This window comes from Thamnophis sirtalis, unplaced genomic scaffold, assembly GCF_051295495.1.
Source record: "Thamnophis sirtalis isolate CommonGarterSnake01/CBP01778 unplaced genomic scaffold, rThaSir2_p1.2 scaffold_8, whole genome shotgun sequence".
Lineage (NCBI taxonomy): Eukaryota > Metazoa > Chordata > Lepidosauria > Squamata > Natricidae > Thamnophis > Thamnophis sirtalis.
The window spans coordinates 72,305,936-72,321,081 of NW_028261388.1; the positions used below are offsets into that span (position 1 = coordinate 72,305,936).

Genomic DNA, 15,146 nt, shown 5'->3' on the forward strand with positions numbered 1-15,146 from the left:
ACTCCTTTCAGAGAAAATCTTGCAATTTTGAAAACCTGGCACCTTCCTAAGTTTAGGTCTCTTCTGAATGGACAGGGTGGGGTGGGGGGGCTTATTTCAAGCTTTGGTCTGCTGAAATGTATATTCTCACCTGTTCTCTTCGAACCATTTTAGCAACACTCCTTTACCAGAGCGCTAATTCAGATTGTTTCCTTTGGCGAAAAGAGGAGAGAAGAGACAATCTTCTCCCCTATTTTTGCCAAGGAAACAATTTGAATCCGACTTGATAAAATGCTAAGGAACAGGCTCCCAGATTCATATATAGCCCAATCCAATTCCCCCGTTACAATATTTACAAATGAGTTCTGCAAAGAATTGGGTTTGAAGCCAACTCAGCCATATTTAGGAATGAAATCCATGCTGCAATCTCATGCTTACTCAGGAGTAACTATCTCCAAGGAACTTAGTTCTTGGCAAATGCGCATTATAGTGCAAAGCAGTCACATAAAAGTAGAAAAAAAATAAGCAGTTAACATAAATTCTGCAAATTTCTGTCTTGAAGTTAATGGTTCAAATAATCTGTTCCTTACAGTCCCAGGTCCTGTATATTTTCTATTTTTGCATGTATTCCCTGCTCTTTCTTTCCCTCTACAGTCTTCTCTCTCCTCCTTTAATAATCTTTATTCTTTAATATTAAAGAAAAGTATAGTTAGAAAAAGAGTGGGGGAGACCTTACATCTTTAATACATAATTTAGGTAGATGAGTTGGTCCAAAGAAAGTGAGCGACTTTCTTACTACACAAGAAAATGCAGTGGTGTTCTTAAGTAAATGGCTAAACTATGTTTTGTCCATCATTTATTCAACATAATAAATACAATAACAAAAGGGCAATGGAAAAAGATAATTTGACTACAGCACAATCCTACATGTGTCTATTCAAAAGAGATGCTGTTGCACCCAGTAAGGGTACCTCCGGAATATATCGAAACAGAGGATTAAATTTAGATTACAATTTTAGCATGGTTACTCAGAAATAAATTCCACTAAGTCCAACCAGTCTTTCTCCTAGAAGTGCTTGGAATTATAGACTAAAGCTATTTAGAACTGATGCCTGTGCTTTGCAAGCAAGTGTTTTTTTTTTCAAATAAAGTTTTACCCAGATGATAGTCCAGCCCTGTATTTGTTTCAAACAAACCTCAAAGTGTATAATCCAGTGCAATTCTATGAAAAGTATTCCTCCTGAATTGATATTCGGTGTTCCAACTTCAAGATGTCGAAGTATATAAGGCATTTGATCACTTTTGTGTGTGGACTCTAAACTTTTCCAATAAAATTAGTTCGGCTTAGAATAATTTGGCCCTACTACAAATTCCCACTAATTGTACCAGTTCCCAAACCTGAGTTTTACACGATTCTGGGAATGATTACAAGGAATGAAGTTCTGCTGGGATCCATTGCTTTTACTTCGGAATAGGTTAACAATCCAAAATCCTTCAAAAAGACACAATCCAGCGAATGATATTTTAAAATCCACTATTTTAAGTGAAATTCTAAGCATATACACTCCAAAGTAAAACCTCGTTTAATACAATGGAACTTCCTCTCAGGCGAATATTATCTCACATACTTTTATTTAGAAACTTAAACAAAATATAAGGCAAATGCATCCGAAATTTTGGTGGTGTGCACTGGCCTCTTCTAAGTTATTTCAGTGGAACTGGTTCCTGCTGTCTGCATAATTGAAAGTAAATATCACTACTCTGAACTAAAATATTTATCCCCCGACTTTTTGCTCATCTGAATCAAAGTCTCATCAAACCTCTCACCCGCCTTATCTTCTGCACATTCCAAAGGGAATTTTTCCTTCACTTACTTGAAATGAATGGGAGCTGTCTCTGCAGTTGTTTTCTTTAAGTTCCTATGCTGAATGGCTTAACCTAGAAGAAAAATCTATTTAAATCAGCAACAAAAATGCTTTGGACTATGGTTCCATTAGGATTTGCAAACTGGAATATTAAAGGATTATAGGCTGCCGCCATACACCTGAAACCGAGACTTTCACGGGAATGGGGGAAATCCTGATCTTTGGTGTTTCCCTTAATTGACGTTTCCATAAGAAAATTCCTTGTTTAAAAAATGTTTTAAGTTTTCTTGTTATTCCTAATGTTTGCATGAATTCCACCAATTGCTTTCCTAACTGTCGTAAATCATGAGTAGATTCTGATTCAGACTTTACTTTATTCAATTTGTATTCATTTCAAGGTGGTCAAAGTGATCAGCCAAACCTTTTTTCATGTATTAAAATATACATCTCAAAACAAATGGAATTGCAGCTCCCCTAGGAGAAAAATATTGTTGGGTTGCTCCGGATCAAACAAAAAATATTATTCACCAATTGTGTGATAATTGAAACCAAATCAAACATAGAAACTGGATTAGAAAATACCTTCATTTCTTTTAAAAATGTAAGCAAATAATAATATAAATATATATGTAATGACTGACAATATTTTGTAAAAGCATCGCTCGGGGCCAGATCAAGGTGCGATGTGGCTGTAATCATGCACATAACTGAGTCTGCTTGCATCCTGCAGAGTTTAAGGGGTTTTAAACAGCCTTTCCCAAAAAGCAGTCTTCCTAACTACCCCAAGGTAAACCTTCCTGGATTCATTTATCCTATAAAATGAGTATAAGATAGCAGCCTAACTATTGTCACAATTTGAGCTTTTGGGGGGTTTAGTACTTTATATTCTGTTAGGAGTGCAGTCTGAGAAAAACTCATGCAAAAAGTGTTTTCCGTTTCCTCTTCAGCCTCTCACAATTTTGCATTTTGGCTAATTCCTTCTTTTTTCTTGGTATGTTTTCTATACACCTGCAGCTAAATAATTCAAAGATTTTTTTACGGATTCCGCAACACTATCTTTTCCTTCGATTAAGAAACCACTTAGCAATTCAATCATTTTTTTACAAGCATTAAAGATTCAAACGATTAGAGGTAGGTGCGCCCTTTCGCCAAGTTTGTCCGTGCTCTTTCTTAGCTCCTTCTGCAGGAAAACTCCTTGCCACATTGATAAGAAATCCACAGGGAGGCAACATTATTTTTTTGCTAAGGACGATTTCATCTTCGTTATTAGCCCATTTGCCTTTTATTGGAATGGATTGTAGTTTGCATTACAGTTGATGTTTGCCAGTCATACAACCGAATCCCTACGAGATAATACTTAACAATAAATCTTTGTTATTTTTTTTGCCTCTCTTAAACCTGAACCCCAGATTCAACGCTTTAAAAAAAAAAAAAACCATTACCGGGTGTAACGATACAAGTAGTTCTCCTCCCCTCCCTTCTCCTCCCTGCGAATGTCGCCCCTTCTCTTTTGTGAACATGGCGGATAATGTTCGCCCGCCGACCTTGAGTTCCAATTCAATCAGCTCTCAATCAGTAATAATGAGATTGCACTTAAGGGGGTTCCCAGGTAAAATTATTATTAGCATTATTTGTAGTTCGGTTTGATTCACCAGAAGTAAGCTCCACTTCAAGAGGCGGTTGCTGATCTTGTTTAGTTGACTTTCTCAGCTAGGTGCGCAGGGAAACCTTGTCCCAGCCAACATCTGGAGCTACCCTCTCTCTCCACTTCGGGAATTGTCTCGGAGGAAAAGGGGGCCTTTCCCCCCTTCCCTGAAGCTGTGGAGAGGGACCTACTGTACAGAGCACCTAACAACGTTCCCCACCTGTGTTGGGTTTTTTTTACACTTGGCCATCGGAGGCCCCGTGTGGGTCGCCGTGTCTACTGGCTTCGGGTGGGCAGAGGAGCTGAGGGTGGGCGCGGGAGAGAGGCCCTTTTCCCTCTGCAATGCCCAATTTAGCAGGGAAGATTCCCTGCCCAGGTTGAACCCCGAAGGGGAAGGAAAGAAGCCAGGGGAGCTGTCGATCCAGGACGCCCACACTAGAAGGAAGAAGATGCACCTCGACGGTTCGCTGGGGTGGAGGGCTTATTACCACGTCCGCCCGTAGAGCAAGCTGGCATTGACCAGGCCGCCGCTATAATCGACAGCAGCCGCGTCCATCTGTGCCAGGGAGCTCACTTGACCGTGCAAGGAAGGGGGGCTGGGAGACATCTCCTCCAGGTCCGGGGCTTGCCCCAGCGAGGTCCCTTGCGTTTGCGGGTGCTGATGCTGAGCAGCGCTCCCGCCTGCCCCGCTGCTGCCCCCGGCCCCGGAAGCTTGGCCGGCGGCGGCTTGGCCGGCAGCGGAGGCGGCTGCTGCGCTGTGCGGACAAGGCTTGCCGTCCTTGACCAAGACGGGCACCGCCACGCGTCTCGGAGATGCCGCTTGGGTTGGGGCCGGCGGCTGGCACAGGCCGGGTCCCTCCGGGGGCTGTTGCTGCTGCAGCTGTTGAGCCGCCTTGTCTTTGGCTTGGCGCTTCATCTTGTAGCGGTGGTTCTGGAACCAGATCTTTACCTGGGTGGGCGTGAGGTGGATGAGGCTGGCGAGATGCTCCCTCTCGGGCGCCGACAGATACTTCTGCTGCTTGAAGCGCCTCTCCAGTTCATAGACCTGCGCCTGCGAAAAAAGCACCCTCCTTTTCCTCCGCGGAGCGGCGTGAAGACCGGGGGCCATGGATTTGGCAGCCTCCGCGATTCCCGACAGAGCTCCCATGCCGGCCATGTTCATGGCCCCGGAGGGCCCCATCAGCCTGGAAACTGAGCACACGGGGCACAAGTTAAAAGAAGTTATCTCCAAGGCCAAGAAGCAGAGAAGGGGCGGCCCTGAAGACAGAGACCAGCGGTCATAATCACCGGTGGTATTTTAAAATAACTTTAATATTAGCGGTTCCCCCCTCTAAGGCAGAAGAGGACCCTCTTTTCCTCCCCACTCGGCCCTGGGATTCTCTGAACACATCCAACAATTCTCCTTTCCCCCCACTACAATTGGTCCCCAAACTCGGGATTTTCTCTGGGAAAAAGACACTTGAGGAAGAGCACTATCCCAAAGAGGGCTTCATATGGGACGCCCTTCAGAGCACACACCTCCACCCACCCACCCCCGGCAAAAAGAACCCCCCCCAGCTGATCCAGTCCCTCCCTCTGTCGCCCCTCCCCGCTTACTCGTGGGGTATCGGGGATCCGGGTTGGCTCCATACCAGCCGGAGGCTGCTGTGCTGCTGCGCACGCTGTCTGGATAGGACGCCAGGTCGCCCACGTTGCCTAGCCCGCCGTTGCAATAGCCAGCCACCGAACCGTGAGCGAACTGCGAGACCCCCGCGTGGGCCATGGGGTGGTAGGCGGCAGTATTGTGGCCTGCCATGGGATGCTGCTGCTGGGACGGGAGGGCTGAACTTGAGGTCTGGCGGTAGGCGGTGGCGCCCACCCCCACGCCCAAAGGGACCCCCAGGCTGCCCTCCATGGCGCCGAACTTCTTGTAAGTCTCGTCCATGGGACTCAGGATGTCGGAGACGGAGAAAGGAGTCGTGTGCTTGGGGCTGAGCGACATGGCTCGCCGGGCAGCCCCTGGGCTCCCTTCCTGATCGCCCGGCGGACGCTGCTGTTGAGTCCAGAGAAAAAGGGGGTTGAGCGCCGCCGCCGCCGCCGCGCGGGAACCCGGCAGGGGGAGGAGGAAAGGGAAGGGGGGCGTCGCGCCAGCCCCCCCTTCCCTTTCTCTCTAGCTAGCGTTTATTTTAGACCGGCGGCGCCAGGTTTACGACAGATACCACGGGGGCGGAGCCACAACGCTGCCCCCAGCCGCCAGCCCCCCCCCCCCCGCACTCTGTCTCAGTCCTGGATCCTTTGCCTGGCGCCCTCTCCAGCAAGGGAGGGGTTCCCCGAATCTCCATTCTCAAAGTCTGAAAAGATTGGAAGAGCCCCTCACAACAGCTCTTCATTCCTGCGCTCCGCGCCGGGAGGACAGTCCAACAAGGTGTGGCGGGGGGTGGGTGGGCTCCCATTGGCGAGTGTTGCCAAAGAGCCTTCCCCCCCCCACCTCCCCAACGAGGTCGGGCTCCCGACTGGAAGGGTTTCTTTCTTTCACCGTTCCCGCACCGGTGGGAGATACTTAAGAGGGTATCCAACAGAATATCCTGAAGCGTTGGCCACTCTGATCTGGGAGGCCAGCGGTGTCTCCATTAAGAGGGTTAATCACTCCTTTGGGCTTCCTAGCACAACGTGGCAGTAAAGGGTGTAGTGTGCTGAACTACAAGGGCTTGCTTGAATTAGTTGACTACAAGATGGGGAACCATCCCAACTTCTTTTCAAGAAGTAAGCGGTCGGAAAAGCGGGGAAGGTAGGTAAAAGAGTGTTTGAATAGTACGAGGGACTCTTCCGCTCCAGGGGCCTCGGCACGATGGGAACTGCCGTTCCACACATCTGGAAAACTGGGATACTGGGATACAGTAACTGCACGGCACCCAGGAAGACCCAATAATGCGGACCCGGCCTCGGGAAACCGAAGGATGGCACTGGCGACAGAATAACAAGATGAAGACAAGAGACTCCCTGGCGGGGAGCAAGACTGTCACCACGGGGATCCTGCCAAAGATTAATATTGCTTCCTGTCTACGACAGAGTTGATCCCCGAGCTTCGTGGTGCTGATACCGTTTGGGAGGAAATCCCATGGTAACACACAGGCTTTGTTCTGGCCTTATCCTTAAGAGAGGGGTACCTGCCCCTAAAGACGCCCTCAACTATTGAAGTTTCTAAGTGGAAAGAGATCTCTGCTCATCGTAGATAATTGCATAATTGTACCAAGTCCCTGGGAATCCTCTTTCTCCCTTGTAGTTTAGTTTAGTTTAGTTTAGTTTAGTTTAGTTTAGTTTATTGGGATTTATAGGCCGCCCTTTTCCCTGAGGGGACTCAGGGCGGCTTACATTCATAGGGAAAGAGGGGGTGCAATATAAAAACATAAACAATATATAAATAAAACAAACAGTAAACCACAACTTTCATTCAGCACTCAACACTCGGGCGGGGTGAATTAGAAACTTATCCCCAGGCCTGTTGGGAGAGCCAGGTCTTAAGGGCTGTGCGGAAGGTCTGGACGGTGGTGAGGGTGCGAATCTCGACGGGGAGGTCGTTCCACAAGGTCGGAGCTGCTACTGAGAAGGCTCTCCTCCGCGTAGTCGCCAGTCGGCATTGACTGGCGGATGGAATTCGGAGGAGGCCCAATCTGTGTGATCTAATTGGTCGGAGGGAGGTAATCGGCAGAAGGCGGTCTCTCAAGTAGTTGGGAGAACCAGACTGACTAGGAAACACACACACACACACGTACACGTCAATAACAATAATAAGCAAACAAATAATAAATAAAACCAACTTAAGACACAAATTTAATAAATGAACAAATAATAATACATTTGTGACTGAGCAAACATTGGGCTGAAAACATTGGCTCCCAACCAGCCGTGGAAGACACGTGCTTTACAAGACTCACAATGTTGTCTATAATCTGGGCAAGGCAGTTCTTTTTTTATTAAAGGGAGAGGGCTGAGAGGTGCATTCAACCACTGATGAAGAAAGCCAAGTAGAGGATGCAAAAGTGCTTTGCCTATCGCGGCACAAGTGAACAATGTCCCGGGAGAAAAAGAAAGACTTTCCATTAAATAGCTGGGCTTCCTGAAACTTGCAGCCGAAGAGAGCCAGTGGCTGGAGAGATGTTAACCATCTGCGCGATCTAAATCAGACGGACCTTAAAGCGGGCACCCCCTTTTAGCTTCTTTTTGATTGACAAGTTGACCCTGAAGGCGAATGCTGGGCTCCCAGTCTGAGCTGGGAAAGGTGCTTCCTTCCGTTTGGTTCCCTCCGCTGCCACGGAGAGCTACTTCAGCGTTCGTAGGTGGAGGGGTCTCACGCCTATTCATGGGCACAGAACAAAACCCAGTGGCACAGGACCCGTAAGAGATTCTCCTTGTCCTGCTCTCGTTTGTCAGCGTGAACCAAGGAAGATAAGTTCCTTCTCGAAGTTGCCAAAGGGTAAGCAGTAGAGAGAACGAGGCCGGGAGACCAAGCGCTGGTGATACCAAGTACCCACCGTAGAGTCACAACTCTTGGCTTAGGGGAAACACTGCCAAGGCCAGGCTCACGCTGCAGGCGGTGGTGAGAGATGGTGCGCTCAGCTTGCGGTGCGCTCAGCTTGCAAGGCGAGAGAGGCGCGGAGGTCAGCGCGCCCTGCGAGTGCCGCGCTTCGTTCGGAAAGCAAGCCGTCTGCTGTAATTGCCCCCCCCCCCCACTTAAGCAAAAAGTGAAGCAGGGGCCTCCCCCCTCCAAGCTTAAGATAACACCGCTGTATACGGTATTTCATTGAAAAGGAGCAGGGCCCCCAAATAGGAAGAGGTGCCACTAAAACGGCCGAGAGGGAACTAGGCGCGTGGAAAACAGTCTCCCGCGCTCCAAGCACCATCCTCTTCCCCACCGCAGCCCAAATTCCAGGTGCGTGACTTAAACGCACCTGGCCGGCTGATGGGGTGAATCAGCCTGAAGCGCCTAGACTGTGCCTGCATTGGTTTCTCCCGTAAACCGTTGCTGTTTTCTTGACTAGAAACAACTTTTCTGCAACATCTCAACAACAGTAGGCCGCAGCTATTGTTTGGCCACCAGTACTTCAGTCTGCAGATGGGACTCACTTGACTGATCTGCTTTCGCTGTGGAAAACATGCTGGCAAGAAGAAAAGCTGGCAGGTGGGAGAAGCTCCTGAGAGTCTTTTTGATGTGGAAGGGAGCTTTCCTTCATTGTTCCAGCTTGAAGTGGCACAGCCTAGACGAGGGTGTTTCTATTGTTTAAAAATGCACCACAATAATATATTTAGGCCTCTGTTTCTCAGGGCTCTTATGATACAGACCTCAAGTCAAGAGTTAAGTTCTTTTGAGGATGAGGAGCAGGAAAAGCCCCCAATATTTGATATGAGCCTCAGAAGAGTGATAAGCCCATATTAAAACTTTCACTGAAACTAATAGAATTGTAGAATTTAGAATTTAGAATTTAAAGTTTATTTATATGCCGCCCTTTTCCCTGGGGGGACTCAGGGCGGCTTACAACTTAAGAAGGGGGGGGGGAGACAAACTTTTAACATATAAGACAAATACATAATTAAAACACAACATTCATACTATTCGGGCGGGTTGTAGTCTTAACCCCAGGCCTGACGGGATAGCCAGGTTCTGAGGGCTGTGCGGAAGGTCTGGAGGGTGGTGAGGGTACGAATTTCCACGGGGGTCCAGAGCTGCCACCGAGAAGGCTCTCCTCCGCGTAATACTGTTTAAAATATATAATTTAGGCTGAAATGAAATTAAATCTCCAGAATACAAACTTACATAAGCAATTTTGTAAAACCTTTCATTAAAATGTACATTTGTTGCATATTTGGTCAACTTCTTGGGGAAGGTGTTACTGACCAAATTACACATAGATAAAGAAGAGGAAGTGAAAGGGTTTTCTTTTTTTTTTTTTTTTTTTTACAGAGAAGAATTCCATTTCAGAACTGGTTTGTGTGCACCTTAAACTATAAAGAAATCCATAGAAGATTTCTGTGGAGATCCCCAATCAGCCATTAATCACTTACTATCTGTAGAGCCCCCATAAAGTCCCAGGGCCTTTTCTCTGAGAAAGAACCTTTCTAGATCCATTATGGAGTGGTTCTTCCTTACTTGCTCCTCACTCATGTTTTGAATGAGCCAGGACATTTTGGCACAATTGAGAATTGTTATTGATATATAAATTTTATCAATCACATTGCAAAGGATTTTCAACCAAAGTAATAAAAGCTCATAACTGAAGCCCTTTTCCTGGGGCCCGTGTTACAGAGACATTTTTACTACTTCATTTCACCATTAATGTATAAATACTCAAGACGCACAGGACAATTCTACACTTTCCTGCTGCTTTCAGATACAAACCCTGCTACAATATACTCTGTTGCTAAGTTATGCATTGTAGCACTTAAAATTCATCAGATGGTGGGCTGTAACATAAAGGGCTCCTAGACTTAAGGAGCATCTAAGCCATGATACTAGCATCGCTCCGTAATTTGATATAGTCTTCCACATACTAAGCTTAATAGTCCTCTACAGCAATCTAATGCCCCTGAACCTTCTTTTAGATTCTTTTAAACTCTTATTTTATATATGCGTTCTTTCTTACTATATCTTCTAGTTTTTCATTATTTTTATGTATCTTCTATGCTTTTTAATTAAATGTAGTCCATGCTCCTTATGCTGTGGTATGATCAGGTGGGATTATGCTTTCTGGATGGGTCGGATATGATATGCATTGGTTCTGTCATGTTCTTAAATGTTACGTTTACATTGCTAGAACTTCTGAACCGAAAGGAAGTTTTATGGTTGCTTTAGGGAACAAAATGGATTTTCTCCACACATTTATAGTAATTGCCTTTGTACTTTTTCTCACTCTCTTTATAGTTGGTGCTTTGCAGATTGCAATGGGAAGGAGAGCTGTGGTGATAGATAACACAGGATCTGGTCCCTTCCAAACTGCTAAGATGAAAAGTCTGTGTAAATATTTAACTTTTTCTCTAAAGGCTAAAATGGGATGGAAAACTTTGGGCCAGAAAGCACAACAATAAAATACATAAAGCTATAATTATAAATGAAACTTTAAAAATTATATAAAATACATTATTATAGTACAAATACCAGTGGCAACCATCAAAATTTGTGCTAAACCTAAACCCCAAGTAGGATAGGTGCAACAAATTATAGCACAAAATCAGATAATTGGGAAAGCTATGTCAGGGCCCTGACTAGAAGCAGTGACAGATATTATGCTCTCTACCAAGGTATTTCTTTAAAATGGAATAAATATATATCTTCCTTGATTCCCTCTAGAGAGAACAACAAAGAAGCATATGGCTTCCACAGAGCCACATGGACATAAGCACTGCTGAAAAGAGATGTGTATTTACCGCCCCCCACAACTGCGGAGGATGTAGTACATTTAGGCCAGGGGTGGGTTTCAAAAATTTTTCGAACCTACTCTGTGGGTGTGGTCTCCTTTGTGGGAGTGGCTTGCCGGCCATGTGATCTGGTGGGAGTGGCTTGCCGGCCATGTGTTTTCTTTCTTTCTTTCTTTCTTTCTTTCTTTCTTTCTTTCTTTCTTTCTTTCTTTCTTTCTCTCTCTCTCTCTCTCTCTCTCTCTCCTTCCTTTTGTCTCTCTGTCCCTTTTTCCTTTTTTTCTTTCATCTCTCACTTTTTCTTTCTTTTTTCTTTTTTTCTTTTTTTCTTTTTTCTTTTTTCTTTTTTTCTTTTTTTCTTTTTTTCTTTTTTTCTTTTTTTCTTTTTTTCTTTTTTCCTTTTTTCCTTTTTTCTTTTTTTCTTTATTTATTTCTTCCTTTCTTTCTCTTTCTCTCTCTGTGTGAGTCTCTGTGTGTGTGTGTGTGTGTGTGTGTGTGTCAGTGGTGGGTTTCAAAAATTTTTGGAACCTCTTCTGTAGGTGTGGCCTTCTTTCCGGGTCCACTGGTGGAACCTCTTCTAACCGGTTCGGTAGATTTGACGAACCGGTTCTACCAAATAGGTGCGAACTGGCAGGAACCCACCTCTGATTCAGGCTGGCCAAGGTGAAAACCTAATGAAATTTCAGAATTAGATCTGGAGAAAGACAAGATGGTTCCACATTCCCATAAACTGTACGGTTGGATACTTGGCTTAAAGTGGTTTGAAAATCAATATCCCAGAGCTGTCTCTAACATAGAACAGCATTCTTGATACATCTTGGAACTGGGAGTATTGCTGTTATTTGAATTGGATAGCTTTCAGGATATTAAACTTTGTAAAAAATGTAAATTGAGCATTTCATTAATTTATCATTTATATAACTTAATGTTATGTCTGGCAAACACTAGCGCTTGATAATTTTATATATATATATCTCACTACTTCCATTCTCTGTCCTTTGGCTCGACACAAGAGACCATCCAGGCAGAAACCCAATATTTTTACTGTTGCCTTTTTGTTACATTTTGTTGTATTTGTGCAACATATATATATATATATATATATACATATATATACATATATATATATATGTATATATATATATATGTATATATATATATATGTATATATATATATATATATATATATATATATATATATATATATATATATATATATATATACACACATGTGTGTGTGTGTGTGTGTGTGTGTGTGTACATACATACACACATATATGTAGTATTTGTGCTGATAAATAAATAAAGGGAGACTAGTATAGATCTATTTCAAGCTATTTAGCTCTCATCAGCTAGCCATATCCTTACTGGGATTCGAACGTGGGCTGTTTACATATTAGGCAGATGTGTTAACCACTAAGCCACAGGCTCTGATCCGTTATCAGCTGAGCCAGGGAGAAAAGTATATATTTAAAGTCACAACCCCTGGTATGCCCCAATTATGGGAGGAAGCTAATGTAACAAAGGCAACAGTAAAATATTGGGCTTTCTGTCTGGATGGTCTCTTGTGACGAGCCGATGGACAGAGAATGGAAGCAGTTAGCTTCCTCCCATAATTGGGGCATACCAGGGGTTGTGACTTTATATATATATTAGGCAAAAGGAAGCCAGTGCCCTCAATGCCTTCTCATTCCCACTTGGGAGACAGGCAGAATGTCTACATTGTCTACATATAGCAAAGCTGCAATTATTAGGTCCCTGATGCTCTCTGAGCTTCGTTGTTTTCTTCCAGACGTTTCGTTATCCAAACTAGGTAACATCATTAGTGCTAGTCCTGGGCCCTCTAACCTTGGAGATTGAGGATTAGAATTGAAAGACTCTGAATTATTGAAATGATTGGCAGACTAAAAAATGGAGGGCTGGAATATACCCCTCTTTTGGTGGAAACCAGCTCAGAAATGTGCTCCCATACAACAGAGTGAGAACTGTAGGAATAGGTAACACATTGTCTACTCCCTTCCAAACTACTAAGATAGAAACTCTATATAAGTATTGAGCTTTTTCTCTAAAATCTAAAATGGATGGGAACTGTCCCATGTATGTATGTATGTATGTATGTATGTATGTATGTATGTATGTATTTATTTGTTTGTTTGTTTGTTTGTTTGTTTGTTTATTTATTTATTAGACTTATATACCGCTTCATAGGGTTTTCAGCCCTCTCTAAGCGGTTTACAATTTTTTTTTAGCAAATTGAGTCAGCAACTTGCCCCCATAGTCCGGGTCCTCATTTCACCCACCTTGGAAGGATGGAAGGCTGAGTCAACCTTGAGCCGGTGGGATTAGAACCGCTGAACTGCAGATCACAGTCAGCTGAAGTGGCCTGCAGTACTGCACCCTAACCACTGCGCCACCTCGGCTCTATGAGTATGCCTCTCATTTCACATACCAGTGTTCCCATGTTGGAAAAGGAAGTCTAAAGAAGCTTTCTGTTCCCTTTCATGTGAGGAAGACCCTCACGGAGAAAACAAAATTGCTGATAATGCTGAGGATACTGTCCATGCATTTATCAGCAATCCCCTACCACCACCACCATCACCGCCACCCCTGATATGGAAATGAGCAAGACAAGGTCTAAGGCTTAGCAGTCAGGGTTAGGGACACTGAACAGGAACTTTCCTGAATAGCCATCTCTGATTTCAGCTCCACCACGGAAAAACAGATTTTTGTCTGTCTAGAGGTAGGGAAATGTTGAGGTATATCTCATCCAGAAATGGAAATAAGCTGTAATTGTTTTAGGAGTTAAATTTGCCTTTTGAAACTGATCTGAATTCTCTGAAGGACACTAAATAATTTTAAATGCCTTATTTTTGTAGGCCAACCCAAGAAATTTTGCAGCCTGAAGAAGAGTGTCCTATCAACAAAACACCATCATACAAACCAAAAGAGGTTATTCTGCCAGTAGATAGACACGCAATGCCGTAGCCGATCTTACCTTACATGATGAGATTGGATGACAACAAGAGTGTCCAATGGGTGTGATTAAAAAGGAGAAGATGATGGCTATGTGGCTACAATCAAAGCTCTTCCTGAGTCCCCTTCGGGGAAAAGGGCGGCATATAAATGTAATAAATCCAAATGTCATAAATCCAATTCCTGTTTTTTAATGTGAATTACATCTGTGACACACATAAAAATAGGTAGAGCTTTAATCACATCATTGTGGCCATCTTTTTTTAAAATCATAAATTATGGATACCCCTAGATCAGTGTTTCTCAACCTTGGCAATTTGAAGATGTCTGGACTTCAATTCCCAGAATTCCCCAGCCAGCGAATGCTGGCTGGGGAATTCTGGGAGTTGAAGTCCAGACATCTTCAAATTGCCAAGGTTGAGAAACACTGCCCTAGATGACGGGATATTATTCTTTGACAATGAAATATCTTGGCCTGGCTCTACAATTTCCCATCATAGTTGAACAGTATTTTTTTTTAACTGTCCTTTCCTCATGAGTAATATCCCCCATTTAACTTATACTTTAATTTAAGAGGGAGTCAAACTATTCTCCAAGGCACCTGAGGGTAGAACAAGAAGCAATGGGTGGAAAACTGATCAAGGAGAGAAGCAACTTAGAACTGAGGAGAAATTTCCTGACAGTGAGAACAATTAATCAGTGGAACAACTTGCCTCCAGAAGTTGTGAAAGCCCCAACACTTGAAGTCTTTGAAGAAGATGTTGGATAGCCATTTGTCTGAAACGGTATAGGGTATCAGGGCTCCTTCCCTCAGTAACCAAGAAAGAAACCATTCAACTCCATTTTGCAGAATTAAGAGTACTTTTACTGGTCATGAGTAGATAGTAGCTAGGCAAAGCAAGATCTGAGGCAAAAGCGCACGTAATCATAGATATCAATATGTCACCCAACCCCCTCCCCTTGGTAACCCCATCCCATAGTCCCATCCGCACATCCCACAGGTGTCTGTTGTCATATAACTCCTTGTGTAGATGTGGCGATCACCCATGGCCCAGTGCATAACAGGGCATGCACAGCCACGCTGAACCACACAGGAAAAAACAAGTCCCAAAAGATAAAACATCCCGACCAGAATATGACCATATATAGACAGAACCTCCCTGAGCAGTAGATTAGCAATTGTAGTTTGACAGGCTGTCTTAAATCACATGCTGATTGCTCCTCCTGCCTTTGTCCCTTCTCAATAAAAGGGGCTCCCAGACCCCAATCTGGGTCACCTCATCCCGAGAAAGCTCATG

General features: G+C 44.2%; 1 protein-coding gene across 2 annotated transcripts; it reads right to left on the reverse strand.

The window, feature by feature from the left end:
* Positions 1-3,973: 3,973 nt before the first annotated feature.
* Positions 3,974-5,488, reverse strand: NKX2-4 (NK2 homeobox 4). Of its 2 annotated transcripts, XM_087722105.1 has the most exons (3): positions 5,086-5,470; positions 4,214-4,680; positions 3,974-4,147 (listed from the first exon to the last, which is right to left on the reverse strand). In XM_087722105.1, the coding sequence occupies exons 1-3, from the start codon at positions 5,468-5,470 to the stop codon at positions 3,974-3,976; spliced, it is 1,026 nt and encodes a 341-aa protein (XP_087578231.1). The 2 variants fall into 2 exon arrangements, with proteins under 2 accessions (XP_087578231.1, XP_087578232.1); XM_087722106.1 differs by having other exon boundaries at positions 3,974-4,680; positions 5,086-5,488.
* Between the last annotated feature and the right edge of the window lie 9,658 nt (positions 5,489-15,146).

Coding starts and splice junctions, on each gene's coding strand:
- NKX2-4 (XM_087722106.1), bottom strand. CDS start 5,470: ATGTCGCTCAGCCCCAAGCACACGACTCCTTTCTCCGTCTCCGACATC. Junction 4,681..5,085: donor GGATCCCCGATACCCCACGA/GTAAGCGGGGAG, acceptor CCGTGTGCTCAG/TTTCCAGGCTGATGGGGCCC.